The following is a 25,979-nucleotide window of genomic DNA, read 5'->3' as shown; positions in this document are numbered from 1 at the left end:
CATAGCCATCCCATTGGTTACAAACTCAACTCCCATTGCTTTCAGCCCGTCTACTCGAAGCATAACTACAGCTGGATCCAACCCCATATAAACAACGAAGGGTTATTACAGCAGAGCGACCCTGCACGTGTCTACTCGGAAGTAAGCCCCGTTCTTCCCAACGGCGCTTACTCCCAGGCAAGCGGGTGCGGGACCGCAGCCTTCGCGCAGTAGCAACACGTGGGAGGCACGCCAGGCATCTCGGCCTGTTGGTGCAGAAAGGCGCCCCAGAGGCCGGCGCGTGCCCAGGGCCGCAGCCTGCAGCGCCAGGCACGGAGGAGGATCGGGGCCGCCCCTTCCCCGGCTGTTTTCCGGCGCGCTCCGAGGAGCGCGGCTGCCGTAAAGCGCCGCTGCGGGGGCGCGGCGCGGCGGCGTCGCCACACTGCCGCCAGGCGCCCGCCCGCCCGCGTCGCGCGCCGCCCGCTCGCGAGGCCGGGCGCCCCTCGGCCGCCGTCAGGCGCGGCCGGCGTGCGTGCGCCTCCTGCCGTCGAGCGGGGGGCGGAGGCATGCCCCTCCGCCGTAAAGCGCGGCCGGCCGTCGCGCGCGGGTGCGCGCCCTGGTGCCTCCGCCGCGGGGAGGGGAGCGGAGCGGGGGCCCCTGCGCGGCCGGGCCGGGCGGGGCGGGATGCTGGGCGGCGGCGGGCAGCCGGGCCCCGGGCCGGCGCCGCCGCTGCTGCACCCGCGCACCGGGCGGCTGGTGACGGTGTCGCGGGGCGGGCGGAGCGCGGCTCGCTCGCAGCCGGGCCAGGAGTTCAACCACGGGCTGGTCCTCAGCCGCGAGCCCCTCGCCCCCGGCGCCGTCTTCACCGTCCGCATCGACAGGAAGGTGAGCGGGCCGGGGCGGCGAGGGGGGAGCGGGCCGGGGCGGCGAGGGGGGGCCGGGCCGGGGCGGCGAGGGGGGGCCGGGCCGGGGCCGGGGCCAGCTGCGGCACCAGTGCGGCACCAGTGCGGAAGGGGCGCGGGAACGGCGGGGTGGCTGGGTGTGCCCAGACCAGCCGGGTGCGAGTGGGGTAAGGGGGTGGACCGGGGTGTGTGGAGGGTGGCTGGGGGGTAAGGCCTGGGGCGCAGGTGGCGTAAGAAGGGAGGGGACGATTGGGCTGGAGGGGAGACCCGCCGGAGTGCACGTGGGGTGAGAGGGGAGGATTGGGGCGTGTGGGGAGTGACCGCGGGGGCAAGGTCTGCGGTGCAAGTGGGGTAAGAAGAGAGGGAACCGTTGGGGCGGCTGGAGGGGAGACCAACTGGGGTAGAAGTGGAGTAAGATTGGTGTGTGGAGGGTTACTGGAGAGGTAAGATCTGGGGTGCAAGTGGGGTAAGAAGGTGGGTGAAGATGGGGGGTGCGTGGAGGGTGACTGGGGTTCAAGTGAGGTAAGAAGAGGGGGGAATTGGGGCACCCCAGAGGAAAAGGGTGGCTTGTGGGAGGGGTCTTGTTGAGGTATATGTTTTAGTAAGAGCAGGGACCAGCCGAGGGGTAAGAAGAGGGGACGAGACCAGGGACAAGAGGTCTTGGGGGGAAGTATATGTGGGGTAAGAGCAAGCTACAGGGGGGATGAGAGGGACCATTTGGGATGTGTAGGAAAAGGGGGTTGGAGACTGGGGTGTGTGGTGTTTGGAGGAAGCCATATGCGGTGTAAGGAGTTGGGAAGGAACAAGGATACAAGAGGGGCAGGAGGAATTAGTTGAGGTGAGCACCTAGCTGCTGTTTTTATCCCATCTTCCATCCAAGGAGCTCAAGGCATCACACAGGGTCCCTGCCCCACTACATTTGATCCTCCCAAGAACCCTGTGAGGTAGGCTAGGCTGATAGAAGGTGACTGGTTCAGGCTCACTCACAGAGCTTTATGGCTGAGCAGGGATTTGAATTCGCATCTCCCTGATCTAAATGCAGTGCACCCTGCTCCATAGCTTGTGCTTTCTTGTGTAAGGTTGTGGGACATGAAAGTTGCAAGAGGGAAAAAGGATCAGCTGGGCAAGGCCCTGGGAGGAGGGATCAAAGGGGGTGTGGTTGGGAGGAGGGGAATATGGAGATCGGAGAGGCATCTGAGGCAAGTGGGTGAGTAAGAGGAAGTCCAGGAACTGGGTTATAAGAGGTGATGGGAAGTAAAGGTCATATGGGGTAAACCGCGAACCATGAGGGTTGTGAAGCGGGGGGATCATCACTCGCTCTAAGAACAAACTCAGCCGGTGCGTGCCGATGTCTGCGTCGCCAAGAGTGGGCTACAAACAGGTAACGAGAGGCAGCATTAAACACGCTCAGGGAAGCCACAAGATTTGCAGGAGAGGTGTGCAACAAATATTTTTTTAAAAAACAAATCTAAGGGGGTGAAAAATGGTCCAGTGAGGATGGAGCACACTTAGTAGTTATGGGGAGTTGAGTCCCAGTTGCAGGTGGGGAGGGAGGAAAATGAAAAGGATGGAGTATCTTGGAGGGAGGGGATGGCTGGGGACATGGGAGAGGCAGATAAAATGGTGCATGGCATGGAGAAAGTGGAGAGGGAGATGTTTTTCTCCCTCTCTCATAATATTAGAACCCAACAGGGTCATCTCATGAAGCTGAGCACTGGGAGATTCAGGACAGATGAAAGGAAGGGCTTCCTCACCAAGTGCCTAGTTGACGAATTCTACTGAATTGGCTACTGCAGGACATAGTGGTGCCCCCCACTTTGGATGGCTTTAAGAGGGAATTAGACAGATTCGTGGAGGAGAAGGCTGTCAGTGGCTACTAGACGTAATGGCTATATAGTGCCTCTGGCATCGGAGGCAGCCTGCTGTCAGGACCCGTTGCTGGGGAGCATGAGCAGGAGGGTGCGCTGGCACTCAAGTCCTCTTGTCGGCTTCCCACTGGGGCACCTGGCTGGTTGCTGTGAGAAGCAGGATGCTGGACTAGAAAGGCCTTTGGTCTGATCCAGCACGGCTCTTGTTAGGTTCTTTCTGGCCTGGGTGGCTGTTGCCATCAAGCTCTGCACGGCCACTGTGGGAAACAGTGTGGTGGATGGCCTTTTGATCCAATCCAGCGAGGCTGCTCTTATCCTCGTAAGGGTGCCAAATCTGGGCTTTTCCTTAGCCGAGAGTACCGCTGGTTGGTACTCCCTTGGTCCCATCTTATCAGTACTCATTCTGGCCCGATTCCTCATCCTTTATTCTTTGGATTTCTTCTTCCTCTTTATAATTGTGTTCTGTTCTGAATATTGCAGCTGTTTGATCTGCTAAATTGTAGTTATTCTGGATACCTCAGAATGCAAAACAAAATTGGGAATAGGGGGACACACCTGAAAAAAGAAAATGTTCAACAGCGAAGAAAGTCCTGCCTGGCCTTCTCCACTCTGCTGCCCTCCAGATGTGCTGGACTGCAGCTCCCATCATCCTCATCCAGCAGGGCCAATGGCTTTCTTGGCTCATGCTATGTATCTACTATAGGGATGTTTCCCCACAGTAGCTTTAAAGGAGCCCTCCTTGCTGCAGGGTGTAATCATATGAGTCCTGGAGCATGTTGGCCAAGGATGTGCATTTGAAGAGTGCCTTTCTTTGGGGAAGGACTGTAGCTCAGTGGTAGAGCCCCTACTTGGCATGCAGAAGGTCCCAGGTTCAGTCCCCAGCATCCCCAGGCAGGGCTGGCAAAGACCTGAAACCCCGAGGAGCTGTTGCTGCCAGTCAGTGTCGACAATATGGGGCTATGTGGACCAAGGGTCTGACTCAGTGTAAGGCAGTTTAGACCCCAGTACCTCTTTCTTGGCCACTAACCCTCTGCTATCCAGGAATATCCCATGCACTTGTTGAACTGTCTTCTAAAAAGTCCTGTCAGGTTCTCTTCTGGTACAAGAGCCAGACGTTACTTTGCCATGCGCATGGGTTCCTGTGTGCAACGCCTCTGCCTTCCTCTTCCCTGCAGGTTAATTCCTGGAGCGGCTCCATTGAGATTGGGGTGACGGCCTTGGATCCGAACCACCTCGATTTCCCCAGCAGCGCCACCGGCCTCAAGGGGGGCTCCTGGATCATTTCAGGCTGCTCGGTCCTGCGGGACGGGCGCTCCATCTTGGAGGAGTACGGCCAGGACCTGGACCAGCTAGGCGAGGGCGACCGAGTGGGCATCCAGCGCACGGCCAATGGCGAGCTGCGCCTCTGGGTCAATGGGCAGGACTGTGGCGTGGCAGCTGCCGGCATCCCGCTCCGCGTCTGGGCTGTGGTGGACCTGTACGGCAAGTGCACCCAGATCACCGTGGTTCCCGGCAATCCCGAGGAGGCGGACGAGGCAGCAGCCCATGATAAAGGTACTCGGGAGTGCCAAGAGAAATGCGCATGGACAGGGAGTAGTGATGACTGATGAAGTGCCAGGCACTAAACGCAGGCCGTGTCCATAGGCTTAGAAGCTAGACCAGCCAACCCCAACCTGATGCCCTCCAGATGGGTTGGACTACAACTCCCATCACCCCCAGCCAGCATGGCCTGTGGGGATGGTGGGAGCTGTGGTCTGACCCATCTGGAGGGCACCAGATTAGGGAAGGCTGGTCTAGATTTAGGTGGGCAGGAAGTAGATCTCCAGATGTTTTGGACTTCAACTCCAAGCAGGGGCTTCTGGGAGTTGATGTCTCAAACATCAGGAGATCTGCCTTCTGCCCAGCACTGATCTGGGGAGTGCCTTGCGAACTGTGGGAGGATGCCTCCGTTGTGGTTCTTGGGGGCAGAGGGAGAGGGAGGCTTCCCCGCTTCTTGGAAGTGTTGCTGTGTGTTTATCCCCTTCCCTCTTGGGCTGTCGCTATAGCAACACAAGGTAGCACCTGGCAAAATGTTATTTGGGGTAACTCCTGGGCGGGCTTTGCTGAGAGCCAGCCCAATTGCCCTAGCTGGGGGCAGGCCAGATGGACTGCTGAAGCTGGGGGCGGTGGGCGTGTGGTTCTGCTTTGCTTTCCCCAGGAGCGTGTGGCTTGGCTCGCTTGTTGAAGTCGTCGAGAGCTCTTCTGTGCTCCCCTTTTTCTGCCTCCACCTGCTTTCTGCTTGTGGCAGACAGCATGGCCCAGATTATGTGGGCTGATCTGTTGGAGGGTGGGGGGTGGCCCACTCCAACTCTGTGATAGTACAGGAAGGATCTGTGGGTCACTGTTAGGGTGCACTGCAGCTGCTGGGAGAGAGAAAGCTCATCCTCCATTCCTCCTCCTCATCTTCTACCACGTCCTCCTTTACTTTGCAGCTCTGGACCTGCCTTGCAACCAGAATCGGCCAGATAAATTTCCCAACAGCCTGGAGTCGGAGAATGGTGAGCTTCCCCCTCTCCTTTCCTCTGTGGCACACAGAAAAACTGGGCAATCTCACTGAGAGACAGGGCTTGTGTTTGTGACCCCAGCCTGCTCCCCCAGTGTAGAAAGAACTAGATGGGAGACTGCCTGGGAATCAGGCTTCCTGCATTGAGCAGGGGGTTGGACCCGATGGTCTTGTAGGCCCCTTCCAACCCTATGGTTCTATGATACTTCCTGTGATACTTTCGATTTGATATTGCTACCACTTTCTCATAACACAGTATCTGCGTGTCTTCCATCTATAAAGAAATCCCGACATGTCACAAGGCAAAAGCTGGGCTTCTCAGGGACTGATGGTAGCAACCCCAGAGGCCTTTGCTCTTATCAGAACTGCTGAGCATGATGGGATGAGACGCTAACAGCCGACCCCTCCACGCTTTGGAATCCAAGCCGAGAGGGTTTGCCCGTTTCTGAGAGTCTCCTTCCCCCCTGGCCTGCAGGGTTCTCCAGCATGGAGCTCTCGGAGGTGGTGAGCAACGCCATCTTGTCGGCCTACAACGGCAGCCTGCTGAACGTCAGCCTCGGCAGCCCACCCTCGGACTCCGCCCCCTGCGGGGCCCCACCCATGACCTCCAACGACGCCCTCCTCTTCCACGAGAAGTGCGGGACCCTCATCAAGCTCAGCAACAACAACAAGACGGCGGAGCGGCGGCGGCCGCTGGACGAGTTCAACAATGGCGTCGTCATGACCAACCGCCCGCTGCGGGACAATGAGATGTTCGAGGTGAGGAGGGGAGCGGCGGACAGGGGTGGGGCAACCGGGAGCCCTCCAGGCGTCGTTGGACTGCAGCTGACTTCAGCCCTAGCCAGCATGGCCAATGGTGAGGGATGATGGGAGTTGAAGTCCAACAGCACCTGGAGGGCCACACGTTCCCCGTCCTTGGTGTAAGATGAACGAGTTGGAGCCTTCGTCCATGTATTGTTGGCACTGACTGGCAGCAGCGGTCCTGCAGGGCTTCAGGCAGGAGTTTTCCCAGCCCAGCCTGGAGTTGCTTCCAGGGATCGAACTGGGGGCCTGGATGCAAAGCAGGGGCTCTGCCCTTGGGCCATGGCCCTTCCCTATAAATTGTGTGCATGTGTGTGAGAGAGAGATGTGAATGAACCCCGAGTCATAGGCTAACTCAGACTGTGGCCAGACTCCCCACGAAGAGGTCTCGCCACGTCAGGCATTTGTGTGATTAATATGTTGCCTGACCACATCCTCAGCTCTTGAGGACTGGCATGCCCCACATTCGGAGGCCATCCTCACAGGAGCACCTCGGGACTTCATGGAGACCATGGCCTCCTGGGAGCTGCACCATATTCTAACTGGGCCCACCCATGTAGCCAGTCATGCACTAGAGCTTGTGTTTGTTTCTGGAGAAATGGGGAGTGATCTGGAAGTCGGGGGTATATCCACCACCCCCTTATCATGGTCAGATCACTATCTGGTGACACTGGACTTCTCGGTTCCACAACCCCTCCGCAGGGGTGGAGGGCCCATTAAAATGGTCCGCCCCAGGCGTCTTATGGATCCAAATGGATTCCTGAATGCGCTTGGAGATTCTCTGGGGCACGCCAACTGCCACTCGGTCGAGACCCCGGTGGGTGGCTGGAATACTGCAATCACTGGGGCATTAGATCGGGTGGCTCCGAAACGCCCTCTCCCCCTGAACAGGGCTCGGACTACACCATGGTTCAATCCACGGTTACGAGCTCTGAAACAGGAGGTGAGACGGCTAGAGCGCTGGTGGCGGAAGTCTCGCTCCAAAGATGATCAGACACGGGCTAGAGCTGTATCTTCAGCCTATCACGTGGCGGTGAAGGCAGCAAAAAAGGAATATTATGCTGCCTCCATCGCGTCTGCAGAGTGCTGTCCCTGGAGGCTGTTCCAAGTGGTCCGGAGCCTGGTCGGTCCTGTGGCTCCGGAACCACTGGAGCATTCTAAGGCCTCCTGTGAGGTCTTGGCAAGGCACTTTGCAGATAAAATTGATCAGATTAGGTGTGTTACTCTGCACGCTGTGGATACAGTTAGTGAGCAAGAGGCGGCCTGTGGCAAACCGGTTTTGTGGGATCGGTTCCAGCTTCTTCCTCCTGATGAAGTGGACAAGGTGCTTTCATCTGTAAGGCCGACCACCTGCTTACTTGATCCTTGCCCATCTTGGCTCATTATGGGCTGCAGAGAGAGACTGGGTGAGGGGATCAGGGCGGTGGTGAACGCCTCCCTTGAGGAGGGAGTGATGCCTTCAGCCCTCAAGGAGGCAGTGATAAGACCACTCTTAAAGAAGCCCTCCTTGGATCCTCAAGTTCTGAACAACTTTCGCCCAGTCTCAAATCTTGCCATTTTTGGGCAAGGTGATTGAGCGGGTGGTGGTGGTGCAGTTGAAGGCACACTTGGAAGAAACTGATTATCTAGACCCATTTCAGTCGGGCTTCAGGCTTGGGCATGGGACAGAAACGGCCTTGGTCGCCTTGGCAGATGATATGAGGAGGGCTCTGGACAGGGGTGAATGCTCCTTCCTTGTTCTCCTCGACCTCTCAGCGGCTTTTGATACCGTTGACCATGGTATCCTACTGGACCACCTGGAGGGGTTGGGCATTGGAGACACAGTGGTTCCGGTCCTTCCTCTCCGGCAGGTACCAGAGGGTAGCACTGGGAGAGGAGGTTTCGGACCCGTGGCCGCTCACTTGTGGGGTGCCACAGGGTTCCATCCTCTCCCCGATGCGATTTAACATCTATGTGAAGCCGCTGGGGGCTATCATCAGGAGGTTTGGGGTGCAGTGTCATCAATATGCGGATGACACGCAGCTCTACCTCTCGTTCAAATCTTCACCAAAGTTGGCCGTAGAATCCCTGTCCAAATGTCTGGAGATGGTGAGTGGCTGGATGGGGAAGAATAAGCTGAAGCTGAACCCTGACAAGACCAAGGTACTTTTGGTGGGAGACAAGAGGAGGCTAGGGGATGTTGCCCTGGTGTTGAATGGGGTACGGCTACCCTTGAAAGACCAGGTCCGCAGTCTGGGGGTCATTTTGGACTCCCAGCTGTCCATGGAGGCTCAGGTGTCAGCTGTGAGCCGGACAGCGCTGTATCAACTCCATCTGATACGGTGGCTGTGCCCCTTCCTTCCCGACCATCTGCTCCCATCGGTAGTACATGCCCTGGTCTCCTCTTCTTTAGACTACTGTAATGCGCTCTACGTGGGGTTACCCTTGAAGACGGTTCAGAAACTGCAGCTGGTACAGAACGCGGCGGCTCGCCTGATTAAAGGCAGCCGCCGGCGAGATCACATCACTCCAGTGCTGAAGGAGTTGCACTGGTTACCAGTTGTTTTCCGGGCCAAATTCAAGGTGTTGGTTTTGACCTTTAAAACCCTATATGGTTCCGGCCCAGCCTATCTTAAGGAGCGCCTCCAGCAGCACCAGACAGGCCGCTTAACAAGATCAGCCTCGGATGGCCTTCTCTCTGTCCCATCAGCCAGGACAGCTAGACTGGTGGGGACAAGGGAGAGGGCCTTTTCTGTGGTGGCCTCCACTCTGTGGAACTCCCTCCCTAGGGAACTCCATCATGCCCCCTCTTCAATGAGCTTCCGCCGTGCATTAAAAACGTGGTTGTTCAGGCAGGCATTTGGGGTGGGTTAGGGTATTTTAGAAAATGTTTTTATTGTAGAATTTTATTGTTTAAAACTGTTTTATTGTATGTTATACATCGCCCAGAGTGGCTGGGTGACCAGCCAGATGGGCGATTAATAAATTTAATAATAAATAAATAAAAATAAAAAGAAGGTGCCACCAGCAACTGGATTTTTGTTCTCACATGGTCATTTTGCCATTTGAGGGCACAGTCAGCCGCACACAGTTTGGTGTGGCAGAAATGCCCTGTGGTGCCTGCATCAGGTATTTGCGAGCCAGCCGTTCTCACTCAGGCGTCAGGGAACAGGACTTTGCACCTGCTTGGAGGTGTTGTTTTCTTGTGACTTCAAACGTGGCTTGGCACCTTGCACACGTTCCGATCGAGGCTTGAGGTAGGGCTGCCTTCTGAAGACCGGCTGGGAGCTTCAAGGAGCTCAGAATACAGCAGCTTCACAGTCTGCTGGTGTTAAAGGATCTTATTTAGGGTGCATGGATTTTGTTAAATCTGTCCGCCTCTCTTTCGTGTATCATTAGCCGCCTTTCATTTGGTTGCCTGCTCATTGACGGAATCAGATTTTTTTTAGGGATGTACGGGAATTTTGTTCCACTTGTGTTACTGCGCATGAGCACTAATGCACACTAACCCGTCCGAATTTGCACTCCCCCCCCCCTCTCCCCAAGTAAGTAACTGGTCTGGAAGTCCACAGAATCTGTGCAACTTGGGAAAAGCCAGTTCGCTGCAGAATCCCCAGATCCAATTCATAGATATCCAAACTCATCCGGATGCGTGGTGGATTTCTCGGACATTCCTCCTCCTCTCTCACCAATGCTTAAAGTTTGTTTATGTTATTTATTATTACATTTTCATCCTGCCTTTTTTTCCTGTTGCAAGGAACCCAGGGGAGCTTACATGGTCCTCCTCCTCTCCATTTTATCCTCACAACAACCCTGTGAGGTCGGTTAGGCTGAAAGTTAGCGACCCAGTGAGCTTCATGGCCAAGTGGAGACTAGAACCTAGATCTCCCACGACCCAGTCCAACATTCTAGCCGCTACAAGTTCTTCACCAGCTGCTGGTTTGTTTCCAGGCACAATTCAGTGTGCTGGTTTTGATCTGACAAGACCAAAACCATCTGCAGCCTGAGTATCAGGCAGCTTGCCTCCCCGCTTCAGGGGTAGCTGATTGTCAGTGGTGTGGCTTTTCTCTGCACTGGTGCCTGGCTGATGGAGTGCCCTCCCTGTATTTGTTAGTCAATGATTACTTTGGGTGCCAGGGGAAAGATGTTGCTTTTGGTCTTGGCCTTTGATGGCATCTGATATTGGTGGAATTCTTGCTCTTCAGCTTTCCTATCGCTGGCTTCTCCTATGCGCCATCTTAACCTCTCTTTCCTGTTTTTATTGTCCTGGTGATATTATGCAGGTGTTGTTTTAAACTGTATGAATAGTTGTATGGCCTTTGGGAGCCATGTGGTTGAAAGGGTGTGGGGGAGAAATATATCCATGCTCAAGTCTGGGTTCTGCCATTCCAAAGGGGCTTTGGGGCTCCGCCTTTGGGGGCCATTTGCCAGATTACAGGGTCTCTTGACTCCATGAGGGTGTTGCTTTTGTGTATCAGAGGAAAGTGTTCCACACACTTCAAAACGTCTTATAACAAGTTTGCAGCACAGTCCTATGCATGTTTACACAGAAGTAAGTCCCATTGTGTTCAGTGGCACTTACTCCCCAGTAAGATGTGTGGAGGATTGCAGCTTTATTGTGGGCCTGACACTGGGAAGCAGCCACTTCTCCTTGGGTCACAGAATGGGTGAACTTAAAATTCTGGACCTTGCTGAAGCTGACGTAGGGACCTCTGAAGCTGCCTTATGCTGAGTCAGAGCCTTGGTCCGTTATTGTCGCCACTGACAGGCAGCAGCGGCTCCCCGGGGTTTCAGGCAGGAGTTTTTCCAGCCCTACCTGGAGATGATGCCAGGGATTGAACCAGGACCTTCTGCAGGCAAAGCAGGTGCTGTACCCACTGAGCTACGGCCCTGACAGATTGAACCCCTGTACTATTGATAGCTAGGCAAAAGAGAGCACCTGGCTGTGGTTGCCTCTTGCCCAGAGGAAGTGTGCTTCCTCGATGCCCTCTTCCGCACAACCATTAAAAGGGGCTGGACCTCCCTCCCCACACTCTCCTCCTTGTTCCCCAACCTCCAGTTGTCATAGAGTCATAGAATAGTAGGGCTGGAAGGGGCCTACAAGGCCGTCGAGTCCAACCCCCTGCTCGATGCAGGATCCAAGTCAGAGCATCTCCGACAGATGGCTCTCCAGCCGCGTCTTGAACGCCTCCAGCGTGGGAGAGCCCGCCACCTCCGCAGGTAATTGGTTCCACTGTCGTGTTGCTCTTACAGTCAAGAAGTTTTTCCTGATGTTCAGCCGGAATCTGGCTTCCTGTAACTTGAGCCCATGATTCTGTGTCCTGCACTCTGGGATGATGGAGAAGAGATCCTGGCCTTCCTCTCTGTGACAACCTTTCAAGGACTTGAGGAGCGCTATTCTATCTCCCCTCAGTCTTCTCTTCTCAAGGCTAAACATGCCCAGTTCTTTCAGTCTCTCTTCATAGGGCTTTGTTTCCAGTCCCCTGATCATCTTTGTTGCCCTCCTCTGAACCCTCTCCAGTTTGTCTGCATCCTTCTTAAAGTGTGGTGCCCAGAACTGGACACAGTACTGAAGATGAGGCCTAACCAGTGCTGAGTAGAGGGGAACTAGTACTTCCCGGGATTTGGAAGCTATGCCTCCATTAATGTGTAGGACTACACCTCCCAGCATCCCCAGCCAGTTATGCCAGCTATTCCCTGCATCTAGAGGGCACCAGATTGGGGAAGGCTCGCCTAGAGGGGGGTGTCAGACGAGACCAAGGTGACACTTCGGAAGCTGAGGATGAAGGGAGGTCCTGGGGGTGAAATGGCTACAGGTGACGGCTGTGCTTCTGCTTCTTCCTCTTCCAGATCCGAATCGACAAATTGGTGGATAAGTGGTCAGGATCCATAGAAATTGGGGTCACCACGCACAACCCCAACAACCTGGAGTACCCGGCCACCATGACGAACCTGCGCTCAGGTGATCTCCTGGGTCGGGTGGGTGGTGTGAGCAGAGAGACGCGGCTGCCTTTAACTGGGCCTTTGCGGCTGTGGTGCAGAGAAGAGCCCAAATTGGGCGTCTGGTGGCTGCAGTGGTGCCTGGTTCCATTGGTGGCCAATCAGCCCCCTCAGTCCTTGCCCTTGTCAACCCCCTTGTGTGGTCGGGTGGGTGGTGTGAGCAGAGAGACGCGGCTGCCTTTAACTTGGCCTTTGCGGCTGCGGTGCAGAGAAGAGCCCCAATTGGGCGTCTGGCGGCTGCAGTGGTGCCTGGTTCCATTGGTGGCCAATCAGCCCTCTCAGTCCTCACCCTTGTCAACCCCCTCTTCCCCCCTCCCCCCAGGAACTATCATGATGAGTGGCTGCGGCATCCTGACCAATGGCAAGGGGACCCGCAGGGAATACTGTGAGTTCAGCCTGGACGAGCTGCAGGTGAGCAGAAGGTTCCCAGCTTGGTTCCCCCACCCTCCCCTGTTGTGGGTGGCTCCTCTCCTTCCTGTTGCCCCCAGGAACCTTCCCACACTGCCTCTCTGCTTCCACAGGAAGGAGACCACATTGGCCTGACCAGGAAGTCCAACAACGCGCTTCACTTTTACATCAATGGCATCGACCAAGGTGGGTGTGTTCATGGGGGCTAGAAACTTTTTAAGTAAAAGTTTTCGGGAGGAATCGCTACAGTGCAGTGGCCATGCAAGGCTTGTGGGTCATGAAAGGAGGGGTGGGGGAGCGGGAGGCTGTTTCATCAAGAGGGGGGCAGGTGACACAGATGGTTGACTTCAGGCCTGTGAGAATGGATTATAAATGAGCCTCTTGCATATGGATATAGCCTTGGAAGGGAGGAGGCCAGTCAGAGTGCAGACAAGCCCAGGGCAGAGGGCAGGAAGACGGTGTGGGGCCCCCAGGAGAGGCGATGAAGGCAAGCCAGCAAGGCGGGGAGCTTGGGGTTTTGTTTATGTATTTGCAGGTTTTTTTACCCCGCTCTTCAGCGCGTAAGGCTCCTGGACTGGCTTAGGTATAGTCAGTAAAACAAGACAGCCCACAGGCTTCCCATCTGAAAAGGCACAACACCCAAGGAAAAAGGAGTGGGGAGGGAAGGGGGGGGGATGAAGGAGTCTCTCAGCAGGGCTGGTGGGATGGCCCCTCTTCCCACTCGCTCATCTCCCTCAGCGCAGCCTGCTGGAGTGGCTGCTGGTGGGGACAGTTGAGGGAGGAGAAGGAGGAAGATTTGTCACCCAAATGTGACAGACAGAGACAAGTTAGCAGAGGGGTGCCAGGTGAGCTGGGGCAGGGGAGGAGACAGATTGAGAAGAAGGCTGCACTCCTCTCGATGGACAAACGTGGGCTGGGATTCAAACAGGATCCTGCTGGCCATGCATGCCACATTTGAGGGCACGCACAGCATGATGTTTCCCTTTCCTGTGCGTGGATCCCAGTTGACAATCCTTTCGTTTCCTCCTTCCTTCCTTCCTTCCTTCCAGGCGTGGCCACCACCCTCACCCCGCTGGTGGTCTACGGCGTGGTGGACCTCTATGGCATGGCCGTGAAGGTCACCATTGTGCACAACCACAACCACAGCGACCGCCTCCGGCGCAACAACGCCATCATGCGGGCCCTGTCGCCAGATGTGGGGCGCCGTGCCATTGACGCTGCTGGGAATGAGCCTGAGCCGGAGCGCCTCCTTTTCCATCCCAATTGTGGGCAGAAGGCCGCCATCATCAACGAGGGACGGACTGCGCTGCGGCCCCAGTATGTGCCTTATGGACCTTCTTTCAGCCGTGCAGAATGAGTTGTGTCCTTAATTTACTTAGATGAGTGCCTGCAGTCCTTTTCCTAAGTTCCTTGTTTTGGGGTCCTCTTAGCAGCTTACCAGGCCGTGGTCGCCTTGCCTCAGTCTTCTCTTCCTAAACAGCAAACATCTCCGGTTTTGGGTTCTGTGTGAGGTTTTCTCTTGATCAAACTGACTTTTCACTGCCCTCATAAAAGCTAGACTGTTCACATTCCGTTGCTCACACCTTCACCCTGAAGAGTTACGATAATTGTGAATGTTCCATGATATCACAGTAGGTTTGCCTAACTACACTGGGGGGCCTGCATGCAAGCAATGGCCAGTTTTTAGCCTATTTGTATGTAGGCCCACTGCTATTATGGGTTTTTGCCCCACACTGTGGCCTAACCCTAACTCTTAGCTGTCTGTGCCTGTATAAGGAGTGTTCTTCCCCAGAGGCAGCTGCCTCTCAGCCCTAGTGTGATGGCCCCATCTACCAGCAGCAGCCCCTGAAAAACAGCAGTGCTCTTGCCTCTCCTCCCTGTGCAGTGCTACTGACGATTTCAACCACGGGGTGGTCCTGAGCAACCGGCCACTGCGCAATGGCGAGGTCTTCCAGGTGCGCATTGACAAGATGGTGGACAAATGGGCTGGCTCCATTGAGATTGGGGTCACCACCCACAACCCCACCTACCTGCAGCTGCCCTCCACCATGACCAACCTGCGATCAGGTGAGAGCCTGCAGTACTGCTGCCTCCTGGTGGTGCTGGTGAGAGTAGCACCCCTTTGCTATGGCTGTGTGATAAGCCAGTGGCATCCACTCTTCTCCCTCCCAATTTAACTTTTTGTGGTCTTATGACCATCCAGAACGGCTTGAGGATCTGCAGGGCCCTGTTTTCTTCTCTCTGATCACGAGGGCTAGAAACCAGGCAGGGGGTTGCTTTTATTTTGTTCGCTAGTAATGAAATCTTGGGATTCCAAATGCCCAAATTCTGTGCTTGTGCTATGGATGACTAGGCATCGTGTTGTCTGTGCTGCCTGACCAGGCCAGGGTGGGTGGGGGCTGGCGGCTTGCCATGTGTGTGTCTCTGTTGGCCAACCGGATCCCCAGTGGAAGTGGCAGCGCAGTGGTGGAGCCCCTGCTTTGCATGCGCAAGGTCCCATGTTTCATCCTTGGTATCTCCAGGCAGGGCTGGAAAACAACCTTGCCTGAAACCCTGGAGAGCCATGGCTGCCAGTCAGTGTCGACAGTACCGGGCTAGGTGGACCGATGGTCTGTCTCCACATGCATCAGCTTCCGATGTTCCTGTGCCCGCAACCAGGACTGGAGTGCATCAGCCCCCTCCCGCTCGTGTTCCCCAGCAACTGAGGGCAGTATGGGTCTACTCTCTGTAGGAGTACCACGGGACACTGTCCTGAGACTGGAGGAAATATATAGCTGTCCTGACTAGTAGCCATCAGGACTGGTAGCCACAAATAGCCTTCTCCTCTTCCATGAATTTGTCCAATCCCCTTTTAACGCCACCCGTGATGGCAGCCATCACTGCTTCTTCTAGCAGCAAAACCCATCATCTCACTGCGCCGTGTGAGGAAGCCCCTCCTTTTGTCTGTCCTACGTCTACTGCCAGTTGTCTGCCTCACACCATTAGGATAGACGGGACACACGCAACATGTTTCTTATACCTCTTACGTTCTTTTAGTCATCATTTCTTCTAAACTAAAAAGCCCCAAATGTTGTAGCCTTTCTTTGTAGGGAAGATGCCTGCTACCCTTTCCTGCAGCTTTGAGCACTCTGCAATGCCCTGTTTGAGAGGCAGTGACCGGAGGGGCAGAAAGCCTTCCAAAAGTGGTGCTCTCCTCCGTCCTTTGCACCAAGTTTCCAGCCGTTCCTACAACAGTGTCGTTCCCTGCCCTTCTTTCAGTGGCTGTACGAGCACAGCCTTCCCCACTGGCCATATGGCTGATGGGAGTTGCCATTCGACGCACCTGGAGGGCACCCTGGCGGGGGAGGCTGTGTTGGCATTTATGTGTGAGAATCGGCGTGCACGCCCTAACCGTGGCTCCGCTTCTTGGCTGGTCTCCCACAGGCACCTGGATGATGACAGGGAATGGTGTGATGCACAACGGAACGACCATCTTGGATGAGTATGGCCACAACCTGGACCGTCTGAAGGTGAGTTTGGGAGATGCTGATGACTCCTGGAATGATAAAGAGCCCGTCAGTCAGTGACGGGGGAGAGGATAATTTAGACATAAAATGCAGTGAAACAACATTAAACCCATTGCATTAGAGAAGGGAGAACATTGAGAGGGGTGGGGATATTATGAAAAGATAGTATGGTGTCGTGGTTAGAGTGTTGGACCAGGACTCGGGAGACCCGGGTTCTAGTCCTCACTCAGCCATGAAGCTCACTGGGTGACTTTGGGCCAGTCACTGACTCAGACTAAGCTAAGCGTTGTTGTGGGGGTAACATTCAGTGGTGGAGGACCATGTAAGCTGCCTTGGGATCTTTGCAGGAAAGGTGGGATATTATTTCTTAACTACATTTCTATACTGTCCAGTTGCTGAAGCTCTCTGGACAGTTCACAAAAATTGATGTTGCTAATAAATGGATACAGCAGGGGACCAACAGTAGCATCTCCCAAAGCACCTGGAGACCACAAGTTTCTTCAGACGTTTTTTGGGAGGTGAGGAGAGCGGGGTGGAGATGGGGAGAGTTTGTGGGCTGGGCAGCTGTCTTTAGGCAAAATCAGAATCGGGGGCTGGGGGGAAGCCGAGGTTTGCAGGGGTGGGATTCAGACACATCACAGTCCCTGCCAGTGGCTCTGAACGCGAGTTGTTAGGCCAGCAGCCTTGTGCTGCGGTGCTTCCCTTTGCAGGGGCTGCTGGAAGGGAGGCCGAGCCAAGGAGATGCTGGAGCAGACCCAGGCGTTCCAGGTTTGTTTAACTGAGCGGCTGATCCCTGCAGAAAGGGCTGCGCGATTTATCCAACAGCCACTAAGCCAAAGGGCCTGGGGCAGTTCTGGAAGCGGAGTCAGGGCCTCTACGCGGGTACAGGAAGCGTGGCTTCCACCCTCTTTTTCTTGTTTGTTCCTCCTGTCCGATGCCCCCTCCCCCCCAGGCAGGCGACACGGTGGGGGTGGTGCGCAAGGAGGATGGGACGCTGCACTTCTTCGTCAATGGGGTGGCGCAGGGCCCAGCCGCGTGGAATGTCCCCCCAAACATCTATGCTGTCGTGGACCTGTATGGGCAGGCAGCGCAAGCAACCATCGTGGACGACACGGGTAATTGGGGGGCCGGGGCAGGGGCCCTGCATTGACACATTATGGTTTGCTGGGGCTGGAGATGTGAGGGCTTGTGGGAAGTGGGGGAACCATATGGGGATAAACCATGTTTTCCCCTGTTCATTTTTGTCCGGGTTTTTGGAAAATCTTGGGAAAAGATTTCCTCCCAAAGCTCTGTTTTCCCTATTTTTTTCCAGCCCTCCCCCCCCCCATACCTTCATATTTCTAGTTGGGGCATACTGGGGAAAGGGGGGTGTAGGGACCGAAAAAGGGAATTGGTTTACTTGCAAGACTAAGTTCACTTATTTTGGAGCGCAAGCAGTTGGGAGAATGTGGGAAGCTGCCTTATACCAGGAACAAATAAAAAGACCAGGAAAAACAGGAAGGCACCAAAAAATGAGCCAGGGGCAGGGGGAGACCCTGCAGGCTCACAGGAATAAATTTACTGGGGAAGGGCCGCAGCTCAGTGGTAGAGTTCGATCCCTGGCACCTCCAGGTGGGGTGAGGAGAGCATCTTGCCTGAAGCCCTGGAGAGCTGCTGCTGCCAGTCAGTGTTGACAGTACCGGGCTAGATGGACCCAGGGTCTGCCTCAGCATAAGGCCACTTCCGATGTTCCTAAAAAGGGTGCAAGGGAGAGAGACCCTCTAGGCACACAGGAACATGTTTACTGAGTCCAATAGCTTCTTCTCGGGCACTTTGAGGCACAGCTAACTCAGCCCGTTGGCCTTGATTTTCTGCACGCCAGGCAGGGGGGCTATCGAGGAGTCACGGTCCCCCTGGCTGTCAGTACGAGGGCTGTGAGATAGCATCATCTATGTACATACCACACGACAAAGTGAGGCCAAGTCCCTGCCCCACACGTCTGCACTCTTCCTTTGCTCCAAGGAGTCCAAGAAACCCATCCTCAGTCCTCACATCCAAAGTGATCAGGGTTTGGGGTGTATTCCACTTTTTTTCGTGCTGGTTGGGGGATGCTGGGAGTTGTAGTCCAGTCCATCTGGAGGGCCCTGGGTTGAGGAAGGCTGCTGGAGGATGAGTCAGCATTCTTATTTTCCCTGTTACTGATGGGAAAACTGAGGCCGAGAGAGCACAGTGTGACTCAGAGACTCCCTGATTTGCAACTCAGCCTCTCAGCTGCAGGGATGAGCTGAAACACATGTGCGGGGACACCTGACAGAATGCCAAAAGCACGGGGGGGGGGGGGACGAATGTGTGAATGGGGTTTCCAGGGATTGGACTTCCCCTTCAGTTATCAGAATGCGCCGACACATGCCTTTAAAAAAAAACTTGTAAAATGTGTTGAGGGAGTAGAATTTGGTTCTTGTAGCACAGAATCGGGAGAGCTGGGATCATACCACGTAGATGCAAACATGCCAGCAAGGGCAGAGGATGCCTGTCCTGACAGCTCCTGCAAATTTGGCAGGAAGAAAAAGCTCAGTTTCCCTGACCTGCATATCCAAATGGCATGAAATGATAATGATTATTATTATTATCATCACCATCATTATTAAATTTCTTAGATGCGTTCCTCAAAAAATAAAAAGATTCAGGGCATCTTAGAACAAAAATTAAAACTTAAAACTAAAATTTAAAACAATTTAAAACAGCTAAAAACTGTTAACAGTAAAATATCGTGACCTGATAAAGCAAATCCATTGAGGAGCCTCATCATATGCCGTCAAATGTCTGGGAGTAGAGGAAAGTCTTAACCTGGTGCTGGAAAGATGACAATATTGGCACCTGGCAGGCCTCACTGGGGAGAGCGTTTCATAAATGGAGGGGGGGGAAACCACTAAGAATGCCCTCTTTTTGGTGGTGGCCCCCTGGTGAAATGTACACACACCCCCGCGAGGCAGGCTTGGAATGCCTTTATATGACACTCGACAAGCAAATAACATTAGTCCGTTTCTGAAAGGTCAGGTGTTCGGACTTCAGCCCTCTTAAAATCCAGGTCCGATGTCCTGCTCGGTTTGCACGGGGACCCACTGTATCACCCAGTTGCGGGGGAGAGGCATTCATGGAGTTAGGGGGCAGCTGCAGTCCCCCTCCGTTGATCTCACTGCTGGGAGCCCCAGCAGTGAGAATCGCATTGAATGTCTCTGACGCGCCGCTTCCTCCCCAGATCTTCTCCCACTTCCTGATGACCTCTCGGAGGGCAACAACCAGCTGTCCCCCAGCAGCCCCTCTTCCGTTGCCTCGGGGAGCGACCTGCGCTTCCACCAGCTGCACGGCAGCAACGCCGTCATCACGAACGGCGGGCGCACGGCCCTGCGTCAGAACTGCCGGAGCGAGTTCAATGACGCCATCGTCATCTCCAACCGGTCAGTGATGGACAGAAGACCGGGCCGAGCCCCTCGGTTCTCTGTGTGTGTTGCAAATCCTAAAGCTCTCCACCCTCTTCTTTGCTCGCCTGACCTTCGGAAGCAAGGAAAGGTGTTTGTGTTTATCTGATGGAAGGGATCTGGGTCTTAGTGGAACTGCTGCCTTCTTTCTGTATCTGTTGATGGCATATGCCTTGGTCAGCGGCTGTCAGCCACGAAAGCTCAGAATACAACTTCCATGCTCAGAGACAGCGGCTGCATTCAGGCACAACACTGAAGGAGCCTTCCCCTGCTGGTGGGGGTGATGGGAGTTGCAGTCCAACCCATCTGGAGAGCATCAGGCTGGGGAAAGCCACCCTAAACCAAAGCTGAGCCGAGAATGAGCTGAGCCTCCTGCTGCCCTTGTGCTCTCCTCCTTCGACTCGGCTGCAAGGAGGAGATTGAACCTTCTGTTTCTGCTTGAGGGTAGGCAGGTTTAGCGCGTTGTCCAAACTGGTGGTTCAGCGGGACTCTTGTTATTGGAAACGAGCCAGCTGCACATACTGTGGTTTGAAGATGGCTTGTTTTCACCAACCATGGTTAAGACGAACCACACTTTGTCCAGGTTTGGATGCTGCAACAAACTGCGGTCAACCAAAACCAGAAGCAAAAGCTTCCTAGCTCCTCTTTGTAGCTGCGCTGGGGTGGGTTGGTGGGTGCCTAAGCTTGCAGGGAGGTCTGATTCTCATAATGCTAAACCAGCTGTCTGCAGCCCTTGGGGTCAGTGGGCACCTTTGGAATTTTGAGGGGATGTCGTGGGCACTTTTACAAAATGGCTGCTGCGGGGGGGCTTGCCCATGCATAAAATGGCTGCCACGGTGGGAGTGGCTGATTACAAACACCCATCTCCCAGGAGGCAAACTTGAGACTGAAACAAAAGTAACTTGCCCAAGAACCTGAGAAGAAGGCAGAGGCGTCTCGGCTCCAAAACACAAAGCTGCTATTTCAACCCAAATAAAAATGGTGCTGTAGGGCAGCCCTTCACTTTGCAGCATGCCAGCCTCCCAGTTTAAAATAAATTCATGTTCGCAAATAAAATAGGGGAGGCAGGGAGCTTGGGAGGTTCCAAGAGAGGTGTCCCTGGGCACGTTGGTACCCATTGGCACCATGTTTGAGGCCCCAGTGCTTCACTATGGTTTTGCCTCTTACCTCTTTGCACTGTCGCTGAGATGAGTCACAGGGATGGCCTCCTTCACTGGGCTGTGTTTGTGAGGCTCCCGGGGGCATCTGGCAGGCCACGGTTGGAGTCTTGGAGCGGTGGATCTTTGGCCCGCTCCAGCACAGCCATTCTTACATTCCTCCTGCTGTTCCCTTGCAGGCCTCTCCGAGACGGGGAGCTCTTTGAAATCGTCATTCAGAAGATGGTGGATCGCTGGTCAGGCTCCATCGAAGCAGGTGAGGGGGTGGAGGAGGTGGGGCAGAGGCAGAAAGGAGCAGTGGTCTTGCTTTTGTGCAGCAGGAGTGCTTTATTGCCGCCCCGCTTCTTCTGCCCGCCCCAGGTGTGACAGCCATCCGTCCAGAGGACCTGGAGTTCCCCAACACGATGACAGACATCGACTACGATACGTGGATGCTGAGGTGTGAAGAAAGAGGGGGGCGGCCAGCAAGAGAATCTCGCTTGCAGCGGGTCGGACAACAAGAACCGATCTTACAAGCTGAGAGAGAGTGCACGGTACAGCCTTTCCCGGACAGTACCACTGCAGGATGCTAGGTGGGGTGTGACCCGTCTGAATGCTTCCCCCCATAAGCACTTCCCTGAGGTGCTACGGGGGAGTTTGAGAGGAGCTTGAATCGCAAAGAGGTCGATGAACGGACTTGGGGCTGCCAGAGATCTCCCTCCAGGGGGTGAGAGGACTTTGATGGTTTCCCTTGAGCGATAGATGCCCATCTGGTGGATGAGTCATCACTGCTTGGAGGAGCCTCCAACATGATGCCTGGGGTTCAGAACGGAACTTACTGGATTGGATCCAGAATTAGTCATACTCAAGAGTAGACCCATTTAAATCAGTAGGAGTTTAAGTAAGTGATTTCAGTGGGTCTCCCTCAGTATAACTAAGCCTGGATTCGACCCATTTTGGTTGTGTTGTTTTAATTGTTACTTTACATAATATATTCTGCTTTCCAGCCAAGATTGCCTCCCAAAGCATCTGTCAATTAAAACCCATAGGAAGGCACAATATAATCAGGGAAAACGGCAATCATGCGGTCTCTTAAAGAGTGACCAATTTATCACGGCATCAGCTTTTGTGGACTGGAGTCCACTTCCCCGGGTGCAATGTTCATCATCAGGGATAGATGCGGGGGCGGGCAGTGGCAGGCAGAAGGAGCCGTAGAGGGGCAGTGCTTCCGGTAGGCTGCAGAATCTTCTGGCCCTAGGCAGTTGCGGGGAGAACTAAGGCAGCGTGGGGAGGCTTGCAAGCCTTGCTTTGAGCGGGGAGGAGACATTGACCCAGTTCGCACGACGCGGTGCATTGTGGGTTATTTAAGCCAGGAGGAGCCATGGTGCCCACCGATGCCACTTTGCATATGCAAGCCCTGCTCTCGGGGGTTGTTGTGTCATGCAAACCTGGCCTGACAACCCTCGTGTAACCCACAGTCTGTTCTAAGGTTGTTTAACCCTCACATCCCCCACGCTCGTCATGTTTGCATGACATGACAAACCCTGAGCGGGGGTTGGATATGCAGCATGGTGGACACACACGCACACAGACACGCACCAGCGCACGCTGCAGCCTCCGCAAGGGTTAAATAATGCACAGTGGGCTGTCGTGTCACGCAAACGGGCCCGTTGTGGGAGCCCCATAGACATGTTCATGGAGGATAAGGCTGTCAGTGATAAGCTATCATGGCCATATGCTAGCCCCAGGGGCAGAGGCAGTATTCCTCTGAATTGCTGGCTGCTGGGGAACAAGCTTGTAGTCCTCATGCTCTGTTGTGAGCTTCCAAAGGCACCTGGTTGGCCATGGTGGAGAACTGGAATGCCAGACCAGATGGAACTTTGGTCTGTTCCAGCTCCAGGGCCCCTCTGAGGTTCTTGCACAGGCTTGGGACATCTTGGCACTGGCGACATACAGCCAGAGGAGGTGGGAGTGGGTCCCCCCCTTTCTAGAATGTCCACAGTTGAGGAGGGGCTGCACCTAGGGAGGTGAGAGGGGGAAGCAGGGCCTTTCCACCAGCCCTTCTTGAAAGACGTGATTTTTTGTCTCTTCCCCTTTTCCTCGTGTGTCATGTCGTCTTTGATCGCAAGCCTGAGGGGGCAGGGACTGTCTTGTGTGACTGATTGTACGTAAGCCACCCAGGAGCCTTTCTGGCTGAGGAGTGGGACAAAACGGCTTTCAGGAAGTGATTGCTTTGCTCCCCTCTCTCCTTCCCAGCGGCACTGCCATCATGCAGGACGGGAACACCATGCGCAACAACTATGGCTGCGACTTGGACTCACTGACCACGGGCTCGCGCATCGGCATGATGCGCACAGCCAAGGGTGACCTGCACTACTTCATCAATGGCGTGGACCAGGGTGTGGCTTGTTCAGGGCTGCCGCCAGGGAAGGGTACGAACAGTCGCTGGGCGGGGGCTGGTGGCGGGGGCGTGGAGGAGGAAGGGCACATTTGGGCCAGTTGTCAGGAGAACCAGCAGGACGAGGGACCCCTCTCTGTGTGTTGCGAGCACCCAAGCATGCCGTTGGCGCAGTGCAACGCGTCAGCAGCAGCTGGCTGGGAGGGGGAGAACGGAACGTCCCCCAGGATGGGGGACCTCCTGGAAAAGGAGCTTGGAAACGGGTCGCCCAGAAGGATTGTCTTACGGAAGGACTTCCTGGTTTAAGGAAACACTTACAGCCCAGAGAGAGAGGAAATGAGGGGCCGTACCATTGTGAGTAAAACACAAAACAATTCAGTCTCAAAACTGGGGCGGGGGTGGGACGCGCCCAGTGGCATCTCTGCCAGTGCAGGCCCTGGCAAAAGGATCTGGCAAAACTGGGGAGGGTTTAGAACAGGGAAGCTGCAGTGGGAGGAACCCCTTTCAGCTAGAGGGCTGGATTCCGTGTCAGAGAAGCTCTTGGGGCCACATTCCAGTGCTGGGCGAAGCCAAAGGCAAAAGGGGGCAGGGCCAGAATACACGCAAAAAAGCCCTAGCCTGTTGTAGCTTTCGGCCCTCGCTGCCAGTCACTGAGCCATAGCAGAGGCATTTTGACCTTTTTAAATGGAGGAAAAGCTGCACAAAAGCCGGGACACCACCAAACAATTGGCAGTTGAGGGGAAGGGGCGGGGCCAGTGGAAGGGGGTGGGGCCTTCTGGGGACCTCCAAGGGGCAGATTTGGCCCCCAGACCTGAAGTTCTGCACCTCTGGTTTATGGAGTGGGGGTTAGATGGATTTGAAAGGGTCAGTCCATGGCTGCTTGCACCTTGCACTGACCTACTCCCGCCCCCCTGTTTTCTCCCTTTCCCTCCACGGGTGCAGAGGTCTATGCCGTGGTCGATCTGTATGGCCAGTGCGTCCAGGTGTCTATCACCAGCGCCACGGGGCCCATGGACAACAGCCTGTCTGCCAGCAATATCACAGAGAAGTCCTTCCCCATCCACTCCCCAGGTGAGAGCCCCGAGCCAGTTGCTCCCTGGCCAAGGATGCCTCACGCCCCCTGCATGTCTCCCCTTTTTGCCGTGGCCCCAATTCTGCCAGAGAGGTGGCCGTTGATTGCCGTTTCCCCGTTCCAGTTCCCGGGGTGGCCCACCGCTTCCACGGCAGCTGTGGCAAGAACGTGGCTTTCCAGGATGACGGGTGCCGGGCTGTGCGGGTGGCCAGTTACTGCCACGGTATCGTCTTCAGCATGAAGGAACTGAAGACGGATGAAATCTTTGAGGTGTGCAGGGGGTGCATGCCTGGGACACGTGCCTGGGGCAAGTTGCGGGCTGGGTCAAATTCGGCTGCGTTCGGAAAGGGGTCAAAAATAAAAACTGCTAGCATCTTAATGCCTTTATACAAATCTGTGGTGCTTGGAATACTGTGGATGGTTCTGCTCACCACACCTCAAAAGGGACACTGCAGGGCTGGAGATGACGCAGAAAGGGGCAAATAAAATGATCAAGGGGCTGGAGTTACTCCGATATGAGAAAAGGTGTCAGATGCGGAAAGATGTCAGGAATTGGATCACCCCTCCCCTTCACAGGCAACACTACAAAGAGACAAAGCTTCAGGCTAACGCAACTTTGTTTTGCTAGAGACTGGCCTTTCTACAAGTGCAGGTTCAAGGGAGCTCTTCGACTGCCTCAGGCTCTAAACAACTGATCTGTGATCTCTAATCAGGGAAGACGAACCGGAGGGTAGTGAACTTGCCAACATTTTGCTCATGAACCTCACAGTCAAACTTGCTTCACAGTAATGCCCCCCACCCTTAGAGTGGCTCCCTCCTATGTTGGCTTCCAAGAGTGGCTATCCAGGCGGAGTGTCTGAGCTCTGTGTCTAACTTTTCCTGCTTTGCTTTGCGACATGCCCTAGCGTCTCACAAGTCACGCCCCTCTTCCTCCTCCTCAGAACCTTGAGTTCTCACAGTGGAGGGAGCGGGCAGGGATTCAGCCTGGGCCATCTGTTTGTCAAGGCCTTCAGAGGAATCTCTCCCAGCATCTTGAGGCTCTGGGGGTGCCCCTCCCCCAGGCTCTGATGTAGCTGTTCCAGCTCTGATTCAGAATCAGAGGTGTCAGACATCTCAAGGGGCTTAGACTCATTTCTGACATGAGGTTACAATGTTTGGGGGCTTTTTATCCTAGAAAAAGGTTAAAGGGGCGACATGACGGAGGTGTACAAAATGATGCATGGCATGGAGAAAGTGGAGAGGGAGACATTTTTCTCCCTCTCATAATCCTAGAACCCAAGGGGTCATCCCATGAACCTGATTGGTGGGAGATTCAGGAGAGAGAAAAGGAAGGACTGTTTCACTCAGCGCAGGGTTAAACTGTGGAAGTCACCACTACAGAAGGGAATGGTGGCTTTACAATGGGTAGGCCACCTGGTATCCTCCAGATGTTTTGAATTACAATTCCCATAAGCCCTGGCCGGCATGGCCCATGGTCACAGATGATGGGAGTTGTGTGTAACATCTGGAGGGCAGCAGGCTGCGTCCCCCCACCTTACCAGTTGGATTAGACCAGCCCTCCCCGACCTGGTGCCCTCCCCGACCTGGTGCCCTCCAGACAGGTTGGTCTGCAACTCTCATAATCTGCAGACTGGCTGGGGATGATAGGCATTGCAGTCCAGCCCATCTGGAGGGTGCCAGGTTGGAGACGGCTGGATCACAAATTCATGGAGAAGGCCAGCAGTGGCTCCTCCAGTATCGGAGGCAGCGGCCCGCTCAGGTCCTGCTTGTGGCACCTGGAATGAGCGCTGAACTGGTGCCACTGGCGGAGGCAACCCGAGCACCTTCCGTGCTTTGCAAAGCAGGATATCCAATAGGGGAAGGGTGCAGAACTGTTTAAGAGTGGGGGACCGGATTCCCCCCGGCGCACAGCAGGCCAGAGGAGGTCAGG

At 55.0% G+C, this 25,979-nt stretch overlaps 1 protein-coding gene across 1 annotated transcript in view; it reads left to right on the top strand.

The window, feature by feature from the left end:
• NEURL4 (neuralized E3 ubiquitin protein ligase 4) overlaps positions 1–25,979 on the top strand; it is a 43,158-nt gene that overhangs the window by 1,392 nt on the left and 15,787 nt on the right. The window contains exons 2-19 of the mRNA XM_084808121.1: positions 46–185; positions 258–864; positions 3,925–4,303; positions 5,221–5,286; positions 5,767–6,050; positions 11,922–12,033; positions 12,394–12,482; positions 12,593–12,665; positions 13,529–13,796; positions 14,365–14,546; positions 15,903–15,988; positions 16,938–17,100; positions 19,224–19,422; positions 20,780–20,856; positions 20,961–21,039; positions 22,836–23,011; positions 23,920–24,048; positions 24,174–24,319. Of these exons, the coding sequence (XP_084664247.1) occupies positions 46–185; positions 258–864; positions 3,925–4,303; positions 5,221–5,286; positions 5,767–6,050; positions 11,922–12,033; positions 12,394–12,482; positions 12,593–12,665; positions 13,529–13,796; positions 14,365–14,546; positions 15,903–15,988; positions 16,938–17,100; positions 19,224–19,422; positions 20,780–20,856; positions 20,961–21,039; positions 22,836–23,011; positions 23,920–24,048; positions 24,174–24,319 (3,255 nt within the window). The remainder of the gene's footprint in view (positions 1–45; positions 186–257; positions 865–3,924; positions 4,304–5,220; positions 5,287–5,766; positions 6,051–11,921; positions 12,034–12,393; positions 12,483–12,592; positions 12,666–13,528; positions 13,797–14,364; positions 14,547–15,902; positions 15,989–16,937; positions 17,101–19,223; positions 19,423–20,779; positions 20,857–20,960; positions 21,040–22,835; positions 23,012–23,919; positions 24,049–24,173; positions 24,320–25,979) is intronic.

The sequence above is a fragment of the Heloderma suspectum genome, chromosome 6, assembly GCF_057233095.1.
Source record: "Heloderma suspectum isolate Gila_16-S chromosome 6, 16-S_ref, whole genome shotgun sequence".
NCBI classification, from domain to species: Eukaryota; Metazoa; Chordata; class Lepidosauria; order Squamata; family Helodermatidae; genus Heloderma; species Heloderma suspectum.
The sequence above is the reverse complement of the archived record's forward strand: the minus strand, read 5'-3'. Positions and strand labels throughout refer to the sequence as shown.